The sequence below is a fragment of the Aquarana catesbeiana genome, linkage group LG11, assembly GCF_042186555.1.
Source record: "Aquarana catesbeiana isolate 2022-GZ linkage group LG11, ASM4218655v1, whole genome shotgun sequence".
In the NCBI taxonomy this organism is placed as follows: Eukaryota; Metazoa; Chordata; class Amphibia; order Anura; family Ranidae; genus Aquarana; species Aquarana catesbeiana.
Window position 1 is genome coordinate 279438014 of NC_133334.1, and position 21695 is coordinate 279459708.

Consider the following 21695-nt stretch of genomic DNA (forward strand, 5'->3'; position numbering starts at 1 on the left):
AGACTGATCCAGATGATAAAAAGACAACAGTAACTCAAATAACGGCTCGTTACATCCAATGTATGCAGAATACCGTCTCCGAACACACAACACATCCAACCTTGAAGCAGATGGGCTACAGCAGCAGAAGACCACACCGGGTGCCACTCCTGTCAGCTAAGAACAGGAAACTGAGGCTACAATTGGCACAGGATCACCAAAACTGGACAATAGAAGATTAGAAAAAACGTTGCCTGGTCTGATGAGTCCGGATTTCAGCTCCGACATTCAGATGGTGAGGTCAGAACACCTTGTTGTATCTATGCCACCAAGGGGGTCCAACCCAGTACTAGCATGGGGGGCCCAATAAAGGGGGTCCAACCCGCTACTAGCAAGGTGGACCTAATAAAGGGGGTCCAACCCAGTACTAGCACGGGGGGGGCCTAATAAAGGGGGTCCAACCCGCTACTAGCAAGGGGGACCTAATAAAGGGGGTCCAACCCGCTACTAGCAAGGTGGACCTTATAAAGGGGGTCCAACCCGCTACTAGCAAGGTGGACCTTATAAAGGGGGTCCAACCCAGTACTAGCACGGGGGGCCCAATAAAGGGGGTCCAACCCGCTACTAGCAAGGGGGACCTAATAAAGGGGGTCCAACCCGCTACTAGCAAGGGGGGACCTAATAAAGGGGGTCCAACCCGCTACTAGCAAGGGGGACCTAATAAAGGGGGTCCAACCCGCTACTAGCAAGGCGGACCTTATAAAGGGGGTCCAACCCAGTACTAGCACGGGGGGGGCCTAATAAAGGGGGTCCAACCCGCTACTAGCAAGGGGGACCTAACAAAGGGGTTCAAGCCCGCTACTAGCAAGGTGGACCTTATAAAGGGGGTCCAACCCAGTACTAGCATGGGGGGCCCAATAAAGGGGGTCCAACCCGCTACTAGCAAGGGGGACCTAATAAAGGGGGTCCAACCCGCTACTAGCAAGGTGGACCTTATAAAGGGGGTCCAACCCAGTACTAGCACGGGGGGCCCAATAAAGGGGGTCCAACCCGCTACTAGCAAGGGGGACCTAATAAAGGGGGTCCAACCCGCTACTAGCAAGGGGGACCTAATAAAGGGGGTCCAACCCGCTACTAGCAAGGGGGACCTAATAAAGGGGGTCCAAACTGCTACTAGCAAGGGGGACCTAATAAAGGGGGTCCAACCCGCTACTAGCAAGGGGGACCTAATAAAGGGGGGTCCAACCCGCTACTAGCAAGGTGGACCTAATAAAGGGGGTCCAACCCTCTACTAGCAAGGGGGACCTAATAAAGTGGCCGATGAATGTAGTTTTGCCTTTTATAAATCTAGGAGCCGGCACCATACACGTAATAAAAGTACTGCAGCGGTATAAATTATAAGGTTGACGGTTCTCAGGATTCTTTTCAAAAATGTTATGAATTAATCATACCTTCCTCACTGCTTATAAATTGCAGCAAAAAAAAAAAAAGGATTTTTTATTTCCTCCCACAAAAAGTAGACAAACTTTTCTTCTATTTTATTTTGTTACATTTTAGTTCTTTTTTTTCTTCTTTTTTTTTTTTTTTTGGCTCGGTTGTTCTTAAGCAGCAGCAGGGAAGAGATCGATGTGCCTCTCGCATGCAGTTTTACAAGTTTGTCTTCTGGCGACCTCCGAAAATCTTCTCACACCTGCGAAACATTCATGAAAAGAATTTCTTTGTGCTCAGCGACTTGCGGAATGGCGGCCCTCCAGAGATCCTCGGGTGGTAAAGTGGCGCTCACGCCGTCACCTGAGCGTCTGTGGAGGAAGGAAGGAGTAATCCGTCTCGGACAAAAGACGAGGGGGAGAGGGGCGGTTAGAGGGCACCTGTATTGTGCCGCAATATTTGTAGTTTCTGTAGTTGCAGAATTTTCTTTCTAGACAAAACAGGCGCTCGTCGCTCCGCAGGCGCACAGAAACCCCTGCTGGGGAGTGGAACTAATGTAGCCTTGATGTCTCCGTTGTAATTTGAAAACTAATGTTTTGGAATAGCTGAGAAAGCAGATTCTTATAAAGTTACCAAGCATGAATTGTCTCCATAGAACTTTTTATTTTTTTATGAAACTAGTTTCTCAGAAAAGAGTAGCATTTACTATTAGCCTGGCTTGATGGAAATGCCAGTGTGAGAAGCTTCTGATGTAAGCTGACGTTCTCGGATACCTGGGAACGTATTAATTCCTGGGCAATAATTCACATTGATGATGAAAAAATTCAGCTTCACTGTCCCAGCGCCAGGTACCTTTTGGTGCGGTGGTGTCAACTGTGATAACATATATACTAAAATATCACCCACACCCATTGGTCTATAGGCTGTGCCTCACAATTTACCCCCCCACTCCCCGAACACTAAAATTAAACTTTACGCCTAAATAACCCCTCCCTCCCCAACACTTAACCCTCCAGAAATCTAAAATGTAATTCTACCATTAAATACCCATCCCTCTTCTACACTTTACCCTCTTGAACCCTAAAATTAAACCCTACCCCTAAATTACCCCTCCCTCTCCATCACTTAATCCCCCAGAACCCTGAAATTAAACCTCACCCCTACATTATCTAACCCTCCCCAACACTTAACGCCTCCAGAACCCTAAGATAAACCCTACCCCTAAATTATTCTGCCCTCCCCAACAATTATTCTGCCCTCCCCAACACTTAACTCCTCCAGGACCCTGAAATTAAACCCTACCCTTAAATTATTCAACCCTCCTTAAAACTTAACACCTCCAGAACCCTAAAATTAAACCCTACCCCTAAATTATTCTGCCCTCCCCAACAATTATTCTGCCCTCCCCAACACTTAACTCCTCCAGAACCCTGAAATTAAACCCTACCCCTAAATTATCTAACCCTCCCCAACACTTAATGCCTCCAGAACCCTGAAATTAAACCCTACCCCTAAATGATTCAACCCTCCCCAACACTTATCACCTCTAGAACCTTAAAATTAAACCTCACCCCTAAATTATCCAACCCTCCCCAGCACTTAACACCTCCAGAACCCTGAAATTAAACCCTATCCCTAAAATACCCCTCCCTTTCCAACACTTAACAATCCAAAACTCTAAAATTCAACTCTATCCCTAAAATACCCCTTTTTCTAGGCTTAACCTTCTTGAACCCTGACATTAAATCCTGTCTCTAAATTACTCCTCCCTCCCCAACACTTAACCCTCCTGAAACTTAAAATTAAGCCCTACTCCTAAATTATCCAACCATCCCCAACATTTAACCCTCCAGAAGCTTGAAAATAAACCCTACCCCTAAAATACCCCTCCTTCTCCAACACCCAACCCTCCTGAACAAAGAAAGTAAACTCTACCCCTAAATTACCTATCCCTTTCCAACACTTAACTCTACCAAACTCCAAAAATCACTTAGCTCATCTCTATATATGAAGACCTAACCCTATTCACCAAACGGACTCACCCGGAGTAAGCTTGAGTTTTGGATTGAACATGAGTTCAACCACCAGGGATAAGCTTGAGGTTCGGAATGAACATAAGTTCAACCACTAGGGATAAGCTTGAGGTTCGGATTGAACGTGAGGTGAATCATCAGAGATAAGTTTGAGGTTTGGATTGAAGCTCGAGGTTTGGAATGAACATATGTTCAACCACCAGGGATAAGCTTGAGGTTCGGATTGAATGTGAGCTAAACCATCAGGGATAAGCTGGAGGTTTGGATTGAAGCTTGAGGTTCGGAACAAACATGTGTTCAGCCACTAGAGATAAGCTTATGGTTCTTCAGATTCAATATGAGTTCAACCACCGAGGATAAGTTTAAGGTTTGGATTGAACATGAGTTCATCCACTAGGGATAAGCTTGAGGTTTGGATTGAAATGAGTTCAACCAGCAGGGATAAGCTTGAGGTTTGGATTGAACATGAGTTCAACCACCAGGGATAAGCTTGAGCTTTGGATTGAACATAAGTTCAACCACCAGGGATAAGCTTGAGGTTTGGATTGAACATAAGTTCAACCACCAGGGATAAGCTTGAGGTTCGGAATGAACATGAGTTCAACCACTAGGGATAAGCTTGAGGTTCGGATTGAACGTGAGCTAAACCATCAGGGATAATCTTGAGGTTTGGACTGAAGCTTGAGGTTCAGAATGAACATGTGTTCAACCACCAGGGATAAGCTTGAGGTTCGGATTGAACGTGAGCTAAACCATCAGGGATAAGCTTGAGGTTTGCATTGAAGCTTGGGAATCGAAATGAAGATGTGTTAAGCCACCAGAGATAAGCTTAAGAGGGATAAGCTTGAGGTTTGGATTGAACATGAGTTCAACCACCAAGGATAAGCTCGAGGTTCGGATTGAACATGAGTTCAACCTGAACCCAGTCTGTTTGCAGTTTGGTGAACGGATGAACAAAATTGCTATATTTGGCCAGTTTGTCTGCAGACATTTTGCTGGGTCTGCCACATCTCCTGAAAAGAGAACTTATCCCATTTTGTTCACACCTATCTCCCACAAAATCCATCACATGTGATTTACTTCAGCCATCATTTTTCAGTATCGGCTTTAAGTGATTGGTGGTCAGCATTGGACAATCCAAGAGTAATTACTTCATGCAGATTTTTTTTATTGGGTTTTAGGTTTTTTGCAGATTTAAGAAAACATTTTGAATAGTGTTTTAAAAAACTACACTTGCAAGATGTCTACGATGAGTAAACAATAACCTAATATTTTTTTATTTTTTTGTCAGACGTTAACAGCTCCGCAGTATGAATTAATAGTGGAGGCCAAAGACATGGCCGGGATGGATGTTGGATTAATCGGCACGGCCACCGCAACCATTGTCATCGATGACAAGAATGACCACCCACCGGAGTTCACAAAGAAAGAGGTAGGAGCTGTTTATATTTGTTTTTCGGGAATTTAATGTGAAGTTACAGCTGTGGGCCTTTTTTCTCTTTATAATCAGTATGTTGTTATTTTTGTAACAATTTTGCTCCTAGAAATGCCTTAGAATACCTTTTTTTTTCTTTTAGTGGAAATGCAATCCTCAGGCTTTTACTCCAGTGCTATTTGTTGGAATACGTGAGGAATGGTAACAATCCACATTACAAAACAGACTTGAAACCCCAACTCTGGGCACACAAAAAAAAATCCTCACAGTGCCCACCCTCCACTGCAAGAGATAAATACTTATTAAGTCCAGGGCAGTGATGGCGAACCTTGGCACCCCAGATGTTTTGGAACTACATTTCCCATGATGTTCAACTACACTGCAGAGTACATAAGCATCATGGGAAATGTAGTTCCGAAACAACTGGGGTGCCAAGGTTCACTGGTCTAGGGGGTTTAAGAAGAGACTGTATTACTTACCTTTTCACTCCAGCTGGTTCTCTATCCATGCAACCAGTTTCCCGCAGCACTGTAACTGTAAGTTCCCCATCTGGAACTGCTTCTCCTTAGACGGAGTGGTTATGGGTGGAGACCATGTTGGTGTGCAGGAGTACTATTGGATGCAGCAGTAAAAACTATTTTCATATTGGTTTACTTTGTGTGGTTCTCCTTGTTACAATTTGTGGATGGCAACCATGGACAAGCTTGTAGAAACGAAACCTGGGCTTCTGCATTTCGTGATAAGTCATAGGTTTTTGAGTGGTGCTTAATGTCCTCAACATTACCTCAACCCCAGCACCTCAACAGTAACTGTTGGGTCTAAAGGAACGCAAAGCAAGTAAAACACATTCTCTAAACTGCCATCCACACTACATCTTTGAAGTCAATGGGAATCTGCTGGCCTGAATTTTATTGTCTATGCACGTCAAGTGCAGGAAATCACAAGCCCTTGAAGAGGAACTTCACTCCCCCTCTGATTTTTTCTCCCCCCATGTACTTGTCATGCTCTGCAGTCGTTAAATCAGATGCTTACCTGCCCAGCAGATCCTGCGTGATCCTGTTGCCATACAATCCGGTGCAGCAGCCCAGGTCCTGTGCCACCATTTTGGTCCTCCTCGGTCATCAGCTGCCTCTTCCAGGTTAGGGCAAACAGCCTCTATCAGCTCCACCTACCATCCGCTGTGAGTCCCTACTCCTGCAGGCTTCTGGGATATAGGCGCCATGGTGTTCCAGGAGGCTCAGGGAGCAGAGACATGTCATTCTTGCCTAGGCGAGAATGCTGGTGGGAGAACAGGACTGGGTGAAAATAGCAAAAGAATGTTAAAGTGGTTGTGAACACTGGTGCAAGGACTTTTGTCTACTCAGGTGAAGGTGTATATTGGTGCTCCCCTCCCCAACCATCCTCTTGCCACCCCCTCCACTCCACAATGCAACCCCCCCACCCCCATATATCATGCACTTTATTTGCGCTCCATTGACCCAGAAAGACTGTAGTTATTGTATGTTTATCGAAAAATGAGAAATGTACAATTTCCATAGCATTTCAACAGTTATTACATCAGTTCAACCCATTAGAGTACCCCCTTACATCAGGTGTCCCCATCAGAGTACCCCTTACATCAGGTGTCCCCATCAGAGTACCCCTTACATCAGGTGTCCCTATCAGAGTACCCTTTGCATCAGGTGTCCCCATCAGAGTACCCCTTACATCAGGTGTCCCTATGACCATACCCCTTACATCAGGTGTTCCCATCAGAGTACCCCTTACATCAGGTGTCCCCATCAGAGTGCCCCTTACATCAGGTGTCCCCATCAGAGTACCCCTTACATCAGGTGTCCCCATCAGAGTACCCCTTACATCAGGTGTCCCCATCAGAGTACCCCTTACATCAGGTGTCCCCATCAGAGTACCCCTTACATCAGGTCCCCCCATCAGAGTGCCCCTTACATCAGGTCCCCCCATCAGAATGCCCCTTACATTAGGTCCCCCCATCAGAATGCCCCTTACATTAGGTCCCCCCATCAGAGTGCCCCTTACATTAGGTCCCCCCATCAGAGTGCCCCTTACATTAGGTCCCCCCATCAGAGTGCCCCTTACATTAGGTCCCCCCATCAGAGTGCCCCTTACATCAGGTCCCCCCATCAGAGTACCCCTTACATCAGGTCCCCCCATCAGAGTACCCCTTACATCAGGTCCCCCCATCAGAGTACCCCTTACATCAGGTGTCCCCATCAGAGTACCCCTTACATCAGGTCCCCCCATCAGAGTACCCCTTACATCAAGTGTCCCCATCAGAGTACCCCTTACATCAGGTGTCCCCATCAGAATGCCCCCATAGAGCAAGTGCTGTGTCCCCATCAGAGTTGTTATTCATCAAAGTGAACCCGTAGATTGGTAGAAAAGTATATTGGATGGAAAAGTCCTTACAGCCAGGTAGGCAGGGAGCCAGAGCTTGAAGAAGAACGTTCTGCAGGGAGCTTGAGCTGGATGGAGGAACTTGCTGAAGATGACAATTATGGTAGTGCAGCGGGGATCTAGTGCTGCAGACTGGCAGGCTAACAGTCCAGGTGTGAACCACGGTCCACCATCTAAAGAAGGCTGTATACACAGCCAGGAGAAGACTGTAGCACTACTTGCTAAAATAGGAATGGGGAGCGGCCAGCAGACACAGATCTGGAGAAGGCATGGGCCTTTCCACCGGGCTGGAGAGACTGACATTCCCATACACAGTGCTGAGTGATGGAAGGAGAGGAGCCAGCTCCCCCATCTGTGCAAGTGGCTGCATATTTTACCACCCTAAAACAAAAATATAATATCTTGCATCTTACCAGTCCTTTGATGTTGTGGCTGCATTCGTTTTGTTTTCCAGGAACATTTTTAGCAAGTACAGAAAATACCTGTTGATCCTGCCAAAAAATGTTACTTTCTTTTAAAGCGGAGTTCCACCCAAAAGTGGAAGCTCCGCTTATCTGTCTCCTACCCACCCCATCCCTCCACCCCCGGTGCCACATTTGGCACATTTCGGGGGGGGGGGGGGGGAACAATTACCCTCTCCCCACTTCCGTCAGACCTCCCCAAAAAAGACAGACAAATATAGATCCCCCCTCCCAACAGCAATTCAAAAATACCCCCAGCAACAAAAGCATCCACCAGCAACAATAGTTTTCCCCAGTAGGTCCTATACAGCAACAATAGACCCCCCCCCCCAAGCAATAATAGATCCTCCCCAGCAAGAATAGACCCCCCAGCAACAATAGCTGTCCCCAACAACAGTAGGTCCCAAAGCAACAATAGATTCCCCCCAGAAACAATAGCCCCCACCCCCCGAGCAACAATAGCTTCCACCTGCAACAGTAGCTTTCCCCCGGAAACAGTAGGTACTGCAGCAACAATTGTTCCCCCCCCAGAAACAATAGATCCTCCAGCTACAGAAGATCCCCCCCAGGCAACAATAGGTTCCCCAACAACAGTAGGTCCCACAGCAACAATAAATTCCCCCAGAAACAAAAGACCCTCCAGCAACAATAGCTTCCACCAGCAACAATAGATTCTCCACAGGTACAATACACCCCCCCCCCCCAGCAATAAAAGATCCACCCCAGCAATAATAAACCCTCACCAGCATCAATAGGTACCCTTAGCAAAAATAGCTTTCCCCAGAAACATTAGGTCTCACAGCAACCCCCAGAAACAATTACATCCCCCCACCACCCCTAGCAACAATAGCTTCCCCAATAACAGCAGGTCCCACAGCAACAATAGATTCCACCAGCAACAGTAGCTTTCCCCAGCAACGATAGCTTTCCCCAGAAACAGTAGGCCCCACAGCAACAATAGATCACCCCTAAAAACAATAGATCCCCCCAGCAACAGTAGACCCACTCCCCAGCAACAATAGCTTCCCCAACAACAGTAGGTCCCACAGCAACAATAGATTTCCCCAGAAACAAAAGACCTCCCAGCAACAAAATCTTCCACCAGCAACAATAGCTTTCCCCAGCAACAGTAAGTCCAAAAGCAACAATAGTTCCTCCAGCGACAATAGATCCTCTCCAGCAATGGCAGATCCCCCAGCAGCCATCCACAAAAGATCCCCCACCAGCAACAGTAACTCCTTCAGCAAAACAGCCCCTCCCTCGCAACCATTGATCCCACAGCAACAATAGACACTTCCAGCAACACTACACGACCCCCCCCCCAGTGACAATAGATGTCCTCAGTGACCAGCATGAATAGACCCTCTCTCCAGCGCACCCCAATGCCAGTACATACATTCAGTGCTGGAGGTGCCGGAACTGTGTAGCGCCGCTTTCCCACTGAAAAACAAAGCCCTGCTTAGTATGCATGCAATTAAATATAAAAAAATACAATGTTATATCCAGTTTCCTGGCCATATAATAAGCATGGTGTTCACTGCAAGCTTCTCCTCCTACAACCAAGTATATAATAGAATTACATTGAGAAATACGATGCAGTGCCATCTGTGGAGCATCCTGAAACAGCTAATCCGCCGCAGAGACGCAATCAATCTGGATTATGAAAAGATTGCAGATCGTCGTCTTTCTGCCCCGATACTTGCCAAGTGAACAGGCTGCCTGGGGCATCACAAAAGTAATAACCGGCCCTCAGCACTGCCACCCCCGTAGATAACTGGATCCCGTTTTCACAGATAGAAACTGACAGCCGCCACCCAAGATCCATAAAACTCCCAATAAAAATCTTGCCGTCGCTCTGTCCCGGCGCGGTTGGAAAAGCGAAACTTGTGTTATTTTTCTAGCCTGAAAGACTTAGTTTATTTGCCTCGGCGAGGTTATGAACTACACAAAAGCAATATTCAATTGTAAAGACAAGCACTTTTTACCGGAGACAAAATGCTACAAGACCTTAATAAAGAAACCCATACGCCGGATCAGCCCGGAGAGAATGCATCGCCGATATTGATCACCGGAGCCGCCGTGTCTTTGACTTAGTATTAATCAGAACGGTTTGATTTGTGTAATCTGCTCCGGAGTCTTGCCGGTGAAGTCTTTGTCTACTCGGTTATTGCTGTTTTTCCAGAGTAGACCAAAACTCACTTTGTGTTCATTATATTCCGGCATGAAAACTTCCATCCGTTTTCTGTACGTGGCTTCAATCACCTTTACCATTATGGACTTCGTATGAATATTGATACACTGAACATCTCCAATGGGGCTGGCAAGGTTTAAAGATGGAACTGGTGACTGGTGGTGGACTGAGTTGGCATTGCTGCCCAGTGTGCACCACCTCTGCATATCAACAGCCTATTAATCTGTAGCGCTGAGATTGGGGGTGCTGATAGCCAGAGTCACCAGATTGCAGAGCAGAGAGTGCTCCATTGCGTTTAACATATAACTTGGTGGAGTGCTTCCACTTGTAAGCTTTGTTATTGTTGCAAAGTGTTTTAGTAATTGTATTAAGCTGCCTGCGGAGATCCAGGGTGTATTTTGATAGGTCAGCATAAATCTGTATGTTTGTATAAGGTTATGGGGGTTTCCCTACAGAACATGTCTTCCTCAGTATTTGTTCCTTGGTGGAGAAGAAGTGCCCCCCTCGTAAGTACCTCCCTAGGTACTTTATCAGGCAGGAAAGAGGGCTTACATATGCGATGTATGCGATCTATAGTAAGTTCCAGAGTAGATATTTCAGGCACTAGCGATTGGAAAAGTTATTTAGTACATTGCATGAGATCCTGAGGGGGCACTGACTCAGGTATCCTCCTCAGTTTTAGGTTGTTACGCCTGGGGCGGTCCTCCAAATCAGCGATTTTTTTGCACAGAGCCAAAGTCTCTCTTCCTCATTTTCTTCATTTGCATCAGTTAAATCTTTAACAGTTGTGATGATATCTGTTGTCACATTTTCTACTTGGTCAACTCTGTCCCCCATGGTAGATAATTCAGCTGAGAATTTGTGGGTGAGGTTAGTGAAATCAGTATGTAAGGAGCGGTGCAGAGTTAGCAGCATTTCTTTAAGATGTGTGTACAGCACGGGCTGGTTAGAGGTAGGGAAACTAGCAATGGGGGATTGGAGCTCATAGTGTGTATTAGCTGGAGGAACTCCAGGACTCACCCTTGTGCTGGAGTCTTCGGTGTTCAGCCTCATCCATGCCTTGGCTGGGCTTGCACACAGAGGACTGTGTGGAGGAGAAGAGCCTCTGGGAGAGGATCTCCCAGCACTGCCATCCGCCCAGGTCACAGCATCCGGGAGCTCAGAGTAGTGGCCAATGGTGGCTGGTGGTTTTTTCTTTTGGGGACAGTCTGGACATCAAAGCCCCGCACTTACCCCATCTAGGAAGCGTGTCTGGCAGCTTTCTTCCTCCTCCTGTGGTGTGGATCACGGTGGCTTCCACCGTGCATCCCCCTCCTCCCCCTCCTAGGCGTCCCATAGGATCATCTGACCTTTAGGCCAATCAGGAAACGGGTATCAGACCCATGCTTCCTGATTGGCGGAGAGGCGATTTAGTGTTAGAAAAGTGAATATTCATTTGCTTTTCTAACACACCTGGGTGGGCTCCGAGCGCAATGCTCTGCGCCACGAGTCCACCCTATTTTGAAGCCTATTAGAGCCTGTGGCTGTAATCAGGTGTTTCAAAAATACACCCCGCCGCTGTAATTCGCACGCCTGGTGTCCTGAAAGGGGCCGGACGCATGAATAGGGGGTGGTGGCGGTGGCCGAGGATAGATTTATGCTATGCATGAATCTATTTATTACTCATATAGGAGGTGGCGTGGATAGGGGGGGGGCGCCCGTGGCGCCCTTAATGGATGGGCCGCCCCTGGTAGTGGCTGTCGCATGGTGTGGAGGAGGGGGCCGGAGAGCCGACGCCATCTTGGCCTCCTCCACCTGAGGGGACCGATGGAAGTAAGCCATTCATTTTTTTGGTTTACTGTCCCCCTGTCGCTTCCTCGACCTGTATGCGAGGTAGCGGGCGTCGATCTGTGAGAGCCGCAGGTGTGTCTGTGAGGTTCCTTGTGCTGTCTCCAGGCGCGATCGTCTCCCTCAGGGCTCCGGAGCACTGGGCTCAAGCTGCCATCCACCGTGCGCGCTAGCCACGCCCCCATACACTGTATATCTTCAATGGTCATAACGTTATGGTGGATCGGTGTAAAAATCCATAAGCAGGAAGGCAGGAATATTGACTGTTTCCCTTTAAAAATGTCTTCCCATCCAGGCAGAGAAATATTCAGGTAAGTTATTAAACAAGAAATAATACTTCTCGTGAGCCAGGCAGATAATAAAGTCACGGGCAACGTGTTCACGGGGTGTGAAGATGGAATTAAAAGAATCGCTCTGAAAGAATGTTCAACAGCATCTCGGAAACAAGTGACTGTAGCAGTTCTACAGCCTACGCATTAATACTCCAATCACTGCCCTGGAAATCAAGTCCTTTGTTACTCCAGCGCATTAGCGGTATTAGGCAATCAGTAATAATGGCAATCAGAGGGCTGCGCGGAGATTGCAAACTAATTTGATACATGGAGCAGACCACAATCAAATAGCTTTTAAAGAACACAGCTGATAATTTTAGTAGTTGGTTATCATGACTATGGTATCAAATATGGCTTGTTAACTGCTATACCAAAAAACCCACCCTTCTCATACTGACCACACCCCACAAAATTGGAGTTAAATTTGCCATAGCAAAATATAAATAACCAATATTTAACAGATCAATAACATAAAAAAAAAAAAAAACAGACCAGACAGTTTATTAAAGAAAAAGAGCCACAAGGTCCTAAGGCATAAAACCCAGAACAGTACCTGCTTGTCACTTCACAGGCCTCCAGCTGCAAAAACCACCAACTCAGAGACAACTAGCAGGTACACATCCACCAACTGGGAGCCGTACCTCAGACGGGTCCCTACACCATACCTTTTGTGCCCATATGAACCTAAAAAGGACCTTGCACCCCGCCACCACCACACAAACCTGACGCCTTAGGTTTGTGCGGACCTCCACACCCGCAGGGCCTTCTGAATACCATCTTCCAGGCCCAAGACACCACAGGTCAATACCAACGACATTCAAAATGAACGCCGTCACCCCCCCCCCGTAAGTACCTTCAGGGTTCCAACTCCTGCTCACGATGCCTCACCGCCAAACCCCCATTCCGCATCAGAAAGTGGGCCACCTCCTGATTAGCCTTCACCCTAGCCTTATTAAGCCCACCTAGGTCTGGGTAATCCGTGCGCAGCCATAAAAAAAAACATATTTTGAATCTCGTATTAGCTCCCTCCAACTCCTGAGACCCAATTCATTACCCCCAAGCATGTATCACAAGCATGTCCTGGGGTTCTATCAAGCCGAGCATGACGTCCCACTTCAGGAACCACTCTGCTCCACAAGAGGCCTGCCACCCCCTATCCAGCGAATAATAGCCTCATCCCTAGGAATGCCTAATTGACGTCCATCAGGCCGAACATCAGCTCCACCGAAAAGTCGAAAAGTGGAGCACCAAGCAAGGAAGGCCGTTCACGCCCCAATGCGTCTTGACGCTTCATATTCAATTGTGACCAAACTGTCCCTTTAAGTAAAGGAACACGTCTGGTTGTATATTAAGGGCACTTGAAGCGGACTCATATTGAATGGCCTTGAGGAAATGGAATTTAAATCGTCTGGAGACTATTAGTCTAAAGAGAATGAAATGGAGGACCGACACCTCCTCCTCTTACCCCCCGACTGATAAATGTGAAACTAGATTTTTTTTTTTTTCCCTCTTTGTAAGCAAAGAAAATGAGAATCCAACAAGAATCTCTGAAACATGAGAAATAGCTTATGAATTTAGATGATAGTTTGACGGTAATAAATTGTACATGTTCATTCATTTTCATAAAGTAGAAGACAGAGCTCGGCATGAAGCTCCCGCTAGCCTAAAAAAAAAATGATGGCCGTGTAATATAGGTATTAAGGTTTGTAATATAGTTTTCACAGAATTAAAGAATTGCGATGGTGCGCCAGTAGAGAAGACGTGTCTTAAATCTCGGCAACTTGCGATAAAATGTTGAGGCGTGGGTAATTCCACCCAGAATGATTGGGTCATTTCTGAACGTCTGCTATAAATATCTTATGAGCTCTTCTCAAATTGACAGCGAGTTCTGCAGTGATCGAAATATGGGACGCATTTAAGGTTCGGTTCCTCATTCGTTTTGTTATTTCCTATCAACTGATGCCCCAGCAAAGCCCAACTCTCTTCCTAGAGTAGCGCTTACCCCTAGGGTTACCACCTTTTCTTCAAGCCAAACCCGAACTCTTTAGCAACCTGGGACATTATTGGAGAGTAGTAATGCGGTGCGCATAGCATGATGCATTGAACAGTGGGTGTGGCCAAATTGCTCTTGCTGACATCATCGCCCTGCCCCCCAAGTGATGCCAAACCTGCCCCCAGACAGCTGCCCGCAGCTCCCGGATGGCAACAGATTTGTGTGTGACTATCTTGGTTACTTGGGTACCCACAGCCCAGTCTGAATAATGTGTTTCAGTCCACCTGAAACCCGAACACATGTTTCAAAACCCGGACTGTCCGTGCGAATCCCGGATAGGTGGCAACCCTTCTTACCCCCCGGAAGGGCCGCTGTTTTATGGCCCATGTCTTTCTGCCTTTGTGCAACAGCAGCCAGGCAAACAGCAGCATTCACTCCTATGGCTCAGTAAACAGTCTCGGTCAGGGATATACAATTAGCGGACCTCCAGCTGTTGCAAAACTACAAGTCCCATCATGCCTTTGCCTCTGGGTGTCATGCTTGTGGCCGTCAGAGTCTTGCTATGCCTCATGGGACTTGTAGTTCTGCAACAGCTGGAGATCCGCCAATTGCATATCCCTGGACTAGGGGTTGCCTTTTTAAAGTTTATTGTAGGTTAACTTGGATGGGGCTTAGGGAAGCTGTGGGAAACTCCAGGACACTGGACAGGAATGTGAGCACACTCTTCCCTTTGCACTGGTGTAGTAACACAGGTCACAGGGTCGCAATGGCGACCTGGCCACATGCTCCAGAGGGACCTGTGCCGCCTGCCCGTCAAAAGATTTTACACTTGGACAGGAGGGGTGGCGGGGGTGGCATATACATTCATTGATCCCCTCCATTTCCCCCCCTCCCACTGGCATTGAGCGGCTGCAGGAGGAAAATTACAGGGATCTGTTCCTGTACATGCTGCCCCTCCTGTCAAGGTTACTCTTATTGTTGCTCCCCCCCCCAGCACTGCTGGCTTCCCCCCTCTCCTTTCCCATCGGCTGTTTCAGGATGGAGAGCAGGGTAGAAGGGGCCGGTAAATATGTCATTTAGTGGCACCTTCCTTGTTTGAACGAACACAGCGAGTGATCAGTACCAATCACTTCTGTGTCCATTCATAATTGAAGCATAGTAAACTGTGCCAAATCACATGGTGATGTGCAGCAGCACAGCACATTGCTCTGCTGGACATTGCCACGAACGAAGCGTATGTTTTGTACATTTCAAATAAAGTTTGTACAAAACAATAAAAGGGAGCCATGTGATGCAGTAAACCATGCACCACACTGCCCCCTACTGCAGCCAGGAATGGACAGCTGCCGGAGAGGTAATGCGCTCTGGCATCTCTCCATTCCCATACAGATTAAGCCTCTTGCTGTGTGGCCCAGTTAATAACAGGTCACAGAACAGTACCGGTCCGCAGTCCGGGGGGGGGTTAGGAGACCTTTGGTCTATGATTTCTTTCCTGCAGGTGGCCAGGGAGGGGGTGGGTTAGAAACAGGCAACTGAGCCATTGTTTTACGGCCCCCTAGCCTCCCATCAAAGGCTTAACAACATCTGGAGGAGGCTGTTCACCTGTAAATTTAACGCAAAACGCCAAGTTTACAGGCAGCATTCGAGTCAATGGGGCAGTGCCGCAACAGTAAGCCCCATTCTTTGTTGGTTGACGTGGTGCATGCAAAGTGTGGTGTGCATTTGTATTCAGCCCCCTTTACTGTGGTTGTAACATGACAAAATGTGGAAACTTTCAAGGGGTGTGAATACTTTTTCAAGGCACTGTAAAGCGCTCTTGCATCTCTTCATTCCCATACAGATCAAGCCTCCTGCTGTGCGGCCCGGTTATTAACAGACCACAGAATGGTACCGGTGCGTGGCCCCGGGGGTGGGAGACCTCTGGTCTATGGTTTCTTTCTACAAGTGTAAATAGGAAAGTGACTGCGCTAACTCAAATAAAGGGTGAAGAGCTGCTACATAAACAATGTGACAAAGATACTGAAGAGTGAATGATAAATAATGTAACGCTGAAAGGTGAACTCATATACCAATATGTAAGTGAATAGTACAAAAAAACAATTCTACAGAAATAACACAAATGGAAATGTGAGAAAGTCCAATGAGTGTGGAGGTCCTGAGAAGGGCCATGTGCGTCAACCACCAAAAGATGACTAATCAAGAGATGGAATACGCTGGCAATGTCTGATATAGGGAGCATCAAGGATGGTACATCTTCAACCAAAAAGGGAAAGTATATCTACTCTTACCTGGACAGGTGGACTCGAATGTCAACGACAACGAGTCATAAAGACAAGGATGCCGGGATCGGCAGATCGACAGAGCTCCAAGAAACCCAGGGCCTCCAGACACGACTACGAAGGGTGTTATGGACCACCACCAAACCAGACCTCTGTTGAAGAGAACACCGGGGCTGGACCTTAGGCATGGAAAGACCGACTGGACCACAAAGAAACTCTCGTCCGGAAAGTTAGGCAATGAAAAGATGCCTCCGTATGGTGTAGGTCAAAACATTTTTTTTTTTTATTTCTAAAAACCGGCATACATCAATGAGAATAAAAACTGTGATCACAGAATAAAAATGAGGGGCAATGTGAGAAGCAGAAAGCCAAGTCCGACGCGTTTCATCCCAAAGGACTTCAACTGCGGCATTTAGAAATAAAAAAAATATATTTTTTGACCTACATCATATGGAGGCATCTTTTCTTTGCATAACTTTCCGGACGAGGGTTCCTTTGTGGTCCAGTCGGTCTTTCCACGCCTAAGATCCAGCCCTGGTGTTCTCTTCATCTGTGGTCCGGTTTGGTGGTGGTCCATAACACCCTTCGGAGTCGTGTCTGGAGGCCCTGTGTTTCCTGGAGTTCTGTCGATCTGCCGATCCCTGGCATCCTTGCCTTTATGACTCGTTGTCGCTGACATTCGAGTCCACCGGTTCCGGTAAGAGTAGATATACTTTCCCTTTTGGTTGAAGATGTACCGTCCTTGATGCTTCGTATACCGGACATTGCCAGCGTATTCCATCTCTTGATTAGTCATCTTTTGGTGGTTGACGCACATGGCCCTTCTCAGGACCTCCACACTCATTGGACTTTCTCACATTTCCATTTGTGTTATTTCTGTATAATTGTTTTTTGTACTATTCACTTCCTTTCTACAGGTGGCTGGGAGGAGGGGGGGGGGGGGGTCTTCAAAAACCGGCGAAAGGAGCCATCGTTTTACAGCCCCCTGGACTCCCATCAAAGGTTTAGCAACAGTTGGTGGCTGTTCACATGCAAATTTAACGCAACACACCAAGTTTACAGGCCGCATTCGAGTCAATGGGGCAATGCCGCAACAGCAAGCCAAATGTTTTGCTCCTGATTGGTTTCTATATAGAAATGTGAATAATTGTGCATTAGCCCAATTATAAACTACCATTTGTCAGATACCAAAAAACAAAAACATGCATAAAGAAGACAACAGGGTCTCCTGAAAGCCTGTGAGTGGATGTTTAGCCACACTCTGCAATGGCTTGTATGGCCTGGCCTTAGACAGGAATAGTAATAATCTGCTGCCTTGCTGCACCCACTCCCTTAGCACTCCCATCCCGGCACTATATCCTACATAGAAACAAAAAAAAAAAAAAAAAGGAAGAATGATCTTTAATCACGTTTCCGGTGGAAACCAAATAGTTCAGCAGATTCGGGCAGACAGCTCGTGCATCAGGCCGCGCGGTGATGAACAGGCTGCGGACTCTAATAAAGTTACGCAGCTGGGACGTAAAAAGCGAGGCACTGGAGAGCCCCGGAACAAAGCAAATCAGGGCTTGTTTACCCGCTCACATCATTATTCATAACTTCCTGAAACATTGATAAGGTCAGGGACTCGGGATTCAGATATATGGGCTGGAGGATTGTCAGCGCAACCGTACTTTTCTATTTTGGGATGTGCGCCGATCTCTTTTTATGTATGTTTAATGCTGTAAAGTGCGGCTGGATACCGAGTCAGCAAAACCGGCGCCGCACATTGTGATTGCACCTGTTCTCCATAAGAGGTTTATGAGTTGCTTTTATTGCTCTTTAACTCTGTATTATTTTGTGCGGAATATATTTAAAATGTTTTCGGAACAAGGCGGTGGAGGAAGGCGGAGGATGGTTGGAGGATGGTTGGAGGATGGTGGAGAAAGGCGGAGGAAGGCGGAAGAAGGTGGAGGGTGATTGGAGAATGGTGGAGGAAGGCAGAGGATGGTGGAGGATGGTGGAGGATGGCGGGGGAAGGTGGGGGATGGTTGAAGGATGGTTGGAGGATGGTTGGAGGATGGTGGATGGCAGAGGAAGGCGGAAGAAGGTGGGGGGTGGTTGGAGGATGGTTGGAGGATGGTTGGAGGATGGTTGGAGGATGGCGGAGGATGGTTGGAGGATGGCGGAGGATGGTTGGAGGATGGTGGAGGATGGTTTGAGGATGGTGGAGGATGGCGGAGGAAGGCAGAAGAAGGTGGGGGATGGTTGGAGGATGGTTGAGGATGGTTGGAGGATGGTTGGAGGATGGTGGAGGAAGGCGGACGATGGTTTGGAGGATGGTTGGAGGATGGTGGAGAAAGGCGGAGGAAGGCGGAAGAAGGTGGAGGGTGGTTGGAGAATGGTGGAGGAAGGCGGAGGATGGTAGAGGATGGTGGAGGATGGCAGGGAAGGCGGGAGAAGGTGGAGGGTGGTTGGAGGATGGTTGGAGGAAGGCGGAGGATGGTGGAGGATGGTTGGAGGATGGTGGAGGATGGTGGAGGATGGTGGAGGATGGCGGAGGATAGTGGAGGATGGCGGAGGATGGCGGAGGATGGTTGGAGGATGGCGGAGGATGGCGGAGGATGGTTGGAGGATGGTTGGAGGATGGTTGGAGGATGGTGGAGGATGGCGGAGGATGGTTGGAGGATGGTTGGAGGATGGTGGAGAAAGGCGGAGGAAGGCGGAAGAAGGTGGAGGGTGATTGGAGAATGGTGGAGGATGGTTGGAGGATGGCGGAGGAAGGCGGACGATGGTTGGAGGATGGTGGAGAAAGGCGGAGGAAGGCGGAAGAAGGTGGAGGGTGATTGGAGAATGGTGGAGGAAGGCAGAGGATGGTGGAGGATGGTGGAGGATGGCGGGGGAAGGTGGGGGATGGTTGAAGGATGGTTGGAGGATGGTTGGAGGATGGTGGATGGCAGAGGAAGGCGGAAGAAGGTGGGGGGTGGTTGGAGGATGGTTGGAGGATGGTTGGAGGATGGCGGAGGATGGTTGGAGGATGGTGGAGGATGGCGGAGGAAGGCAGAAGAAGGTGGGGGATGGTTGGAGGATGGTTGAGGATGGTTGGAGGATGGTTGGAGGATGGTGGAGGAAGGCGGACGATGGTTTGGAGGATGGTTGGAGGATGGTGGAGAAAGGCGGAGGAAGGCGGAAGAAGGTGGAGGATGGTTGGAGTATGGTGGAGGAAGGCGGAGGATGGTGGAGGATGGTGGAGGATGGCGGGGAAGGCGGGAGAAGGTGGAGGGTGGTTGGAGGATGGTTGGAGGAAGGCGGAGGATGGTGGAGGATGGTTGGAGAATGGTGGAGGAAGGCGGAGGATGGTGGAGGATGGTGGAGGATGGCGGGGAAGGCGGGAGAAGGTGGAGGGTGGTTGGAGGATGGTTGGAGGAAGGCGGAGGATGGTGGAGGATGGTTGGAGGATGGTGGAGGATGGTGGAGGATGGTGGAGGAAGGTGGAGAACGGTGGAGGATGGTGGAGCTCTGAGGCTTTTCTCTGTTAGAGGCCAGAACGCTATAAGGCTCCTTGCACCCTGGAACTTTTTTAAATGCCTTAAAGCCCAACTCTGGGCAAAAAAACAAAAGTTCTCATGCAATGGAGCTGTGCCCACACTGCATGGGTTAAATGCTAATTTTTCTAGGGCATTGGTCTCCAAGCTGTGGCCCTTTGCTTGCCTTTATCCAGCCCTTGGGGAACTATTCCTCCCACTGATACACTATTCTGCCAACTGACACCAACGATGGGGCACCACTTCTCCCACTGACACCAACAATTTGGCACCATTTCTCCCAATGATACCAAGAATGGGGCACCACTTCTCCCACTGACACCAACAATGGGGCACCACTTCTCCCACTGACACCAACAATTTGGCACCATTTCTCCCAATGATACCAAGAATGGGGCACCACTTCTCCCACTGACACCAACAATGAGGCACCACTTCTTCCATTAACACCAACAATGGGGCACCACTTCTCCCACTGACACCAACAATGGGGCACCATTTCTCCCAATGATACCAACAATGGGGCACCACTTCTCCCACTGACACCAACATTTGGGCACCATTTCTCCCAATGATACCAACAATGGGGCCCCATTTCTCCCAATTATACCAACAATGGGACTCTATTCCTCCAGCTAATACCAAATGTGGTGATATTTGCTCCCACTGATGCCAGGAAAATTTCCTCTCCCGCTGACCACAGACCACATGTCTCCGAAACATGAGAAATAGCTTATGAATTTAGATGATAGTTTGACGGTAATAAATTTTACATGTTCATTCATTTTCATAAAGTAGAATACAGAGCTCGGCATGAAGCTCCCGCTAGACTAAAAAAATGATGGCCGTGTAATATAGGTATTAAGGTTTGTAATATAGTTTGCACAGAACTAAAGGATTGAGATGGTGCGCCAGTAGAGAAGACGTGTCTTAAATCTCGGCAACTTGGGATAAAATGTGATATTTACTCCCACTGATGTCAGGGAAATTTCCTCTCCTGCTGACCACAGTCCCCCCTAAAGTCTAAAGGACAATAAACTGGCCCTTTGTATAGAAAGTTTGGGGACTTCTGGTCTAGGAGATTGGAGAACAAAGATGCACTATATTACCAAAAGTATTGGGACGCCGGCCTTTACATGAACTTTAATGCCATCCCAGTCTTATGCCCCGTACACACGGTCGGACATTGATCGGACATTCTGACAACAAAATCCTAGGATTTTTTTTCCAACGGATGTTGGCTCAAACTTGTCTTGCATACACACGGTCACACAAAGTTGTCGGAAAATCCGATCGTTCTGAACGCGGTGACGTAAAACACGTACGTCGGGACTATAAACGGGGCAGTAGTCAATAGCTTTCGTCTCTTTATTTATTCTGAGCATGCGTGGCACTTTGTGCGTCGGATTTGTGTACACACGATCGGAATTTCCGACAACGGATTTTGTTGTCGGAAAATTTTATCTCCTGCTCTCCAACTTTGTGTGTCGGAAAATCCGATGGAAAATGTGTGATGGAGCCCACACACGGTCGGAATTTCCGATCGTGTGTACAGGGCATTAGTCCGTAGGGTTCAATATTGAGTTGGCCCACCCTCTGCAGCTATAACAGCTTCAACTCTTCTGGGAAGGCTGTACACAAGGTTTAGGAGGGTGTCTATGGGAATGTTTGACCATTCTTCCAGAAGTGCATTTGTGAGGTCAGGCACTGATGTTGGACGAGAAGGCCTGGCTCGCAGTCTCCGCTCTAATTCATCCCAAAGGTGTTCTGTTGGGTTGAGGTCAGGACTCTGTACAGGCCA

At 47.9% G+C, this 21695-nt stretch overlaps 1 protein-coding gene across 1 annotated transcript in view; it reads left to right on the forward strand.

Moving 5' to 3' along the window:
* The window catches only part of CDH13 (cadherin 13), a 902416-nt gene that overhangs the window by 734611 nt on the left and 146110 nt on the right, over nucleotides 1–21695 (forward strand). Inside the window, exon 8 of the mRNA XM_073605913.1 lies at nucleotides 4732–4872. Within this exon, the coding sequence (XP_073462014.1) occupies nucleotides 4732–4872 (141 nt within the window). The remainder of the gene's footprint in view (nucleotides 1–4731; nucleotides 4873–21695) is intronic.